A 1,560-nucleotide genomic window follows, 5' to 3' on the forward strand; every position below is an offset into this window, starting at 1 on the left:
ATATTATATTTAACAGTTTTATTATATTTTAATTTTAAGTCAGCATTAGATGACAGAAAAACAGCATAAACAAAGCATGCACAAAATATGCAATTATCAAATATCAGTCAATACAGACTACCAGGTTTAAAAAAAAATCATCAATATGGAACCAATGTATATTGTGTATTCCTACTGTACTTATCTACTTTAAAAGGGAGAACAAAACATTTTCCATGTCTTGAAACTCTATTTTAGCACAAACTGATGTTATTTTGCCAACATGCAGATATAAGTGAACACAAACCTTTATGGCAGCTAAATGCAGTGGCGTTTCTCCATTGTGGTTCCTCTTCATGTAAGCAGGATTCGCCTGTTTGTGTCTCACACTTGAAGATTTCCTCCCAAGGTCAGGGGTAGCTGGTGTGATTGGGTTCACATTCTGCTTCTCATTGGACTGTCTGGATGTTCTCAGACTCTGAGAGCAGTCTTCAGTTGAAGCAGTTCTTTCTCGAAATGATCTCTTCTTCCATCCTGAAGTTGCTCTGGGTTGTTTTGGCATTCTCTGTGGATCATCACTGTCCCGATCCTCTCTGGTTCTCTTACACACACTGGCAAGGGAAGGCTGAGGAGGCCCTGGAGTGTTTTCATTGGATTCTTGTGGGATATCAGTGACAGGCTCAACCTGTTGATCGTAACATGGTGAACAAAAAGCTGCAGAGCTTTGCTTCTCAGTGCCTTCAACTTCCAAATTGCTTGGGATGCTTTTTTGGGGACTGGGAATTTGATTCTGTTCTTGGTGGACAGCCTTATGAGTTTCCTCAGGCTGGCTGCGAGGGAAATGGAAAGAAACACTCTTACTGGACCTCCTGTTGTCATCTCCAGAGCTCACTTTCTTGTCCTCTTCATTCTTGTTGTCTCTAGAACCTTCTTTTCCAAAGGCCCACTGCTGATTGATAGCCTCCAGCTTCAGCCTCTTACATTCTTGCATAGTCTGAGTCCATGTTTTAGGCCTTTGACCAACACGGGTTTGTTTGCAGGTTTGGCTGATCCTTTTTTTCTTTATTTTCTTATTTGCCTTCCCCCGTGGAGGGGAGGATGACCCAGACTCCTGGGAGGAAGAGGTGAAGTTGAAGACGGACAGGTCCTTGGAAGAAGGTGACATATCGGCTTTCTTTCCCTGGACTTCATTTGATTTGTTTGAGTCAACAGGTTTCTCAATGCAACAGCGTACTTTACGACTCTTTGGGCTAAACCATATTTTGATGTTCTTCTTATTCTTAGGGATAAAGCTCTCATCTGACTTTATGGTATCGGTGACCATGCCTAAACAAAGAGAATCACATTTGACCATCAAATAAAAAGAAGTCATCTCAGAAAGCGAAACATAAAAAAAGACATAAAAGGACATAATAATTTAAAAACATCTCTTCAAAAAAACGAAAGAAAAAGAAAATATATATTTAAAAAAATTAATTGAATTTTAAGTCAAACTTTTAGGCGGTGTTACAGTGCTCAATAAATAAATAATAACATAATAAATAATAAATATTTAAACAATTAAAGTAGAATATATATATA

General features: G+C 38.5%; 1 protein-coding gene across 1 annotated transcript; it reads right to left on the reverse strand.

Moving 5' to 3' along the window:
• Positions 1–286: 286 nt before the first annotated feature.
• LOC107580524 (BRCA1-associated RING domain protein 1-like) lies at positions 287–1,303 on the reverse strand (the record flags this gene model as incomplete). The annotated part of the gene is made up of 1 exon (XM_016266210.1): positions 287–1,303. A coding segment is annotated over exon 1 (1,017 nt), but the record flags the coding sequence as incomplete, so codon positions are not given.
• Between the last annotated feature and the right edge of the window lie 257 nt (positions 1,304–1,560).

The sequence above is a fragment of the Sinocyclocheilus grahami genome, unplaced genomic scaffold (genome assembly GCF_001515645.1).
Source record: "Sinocyclocheilus grahami isolate Dianchi unplaced genomic scaffold, SAMN03320097.WGS_v1.1 scaffold35330.1, whole genome shotgun sequence".
Lineage (NCBI taxonomy): Eukaryota > Metazoa > Chordata > Actinopteri > Cypriniformes > Cyprinidae > Sinocyclocheilus > Sinocyclocheilus grahami.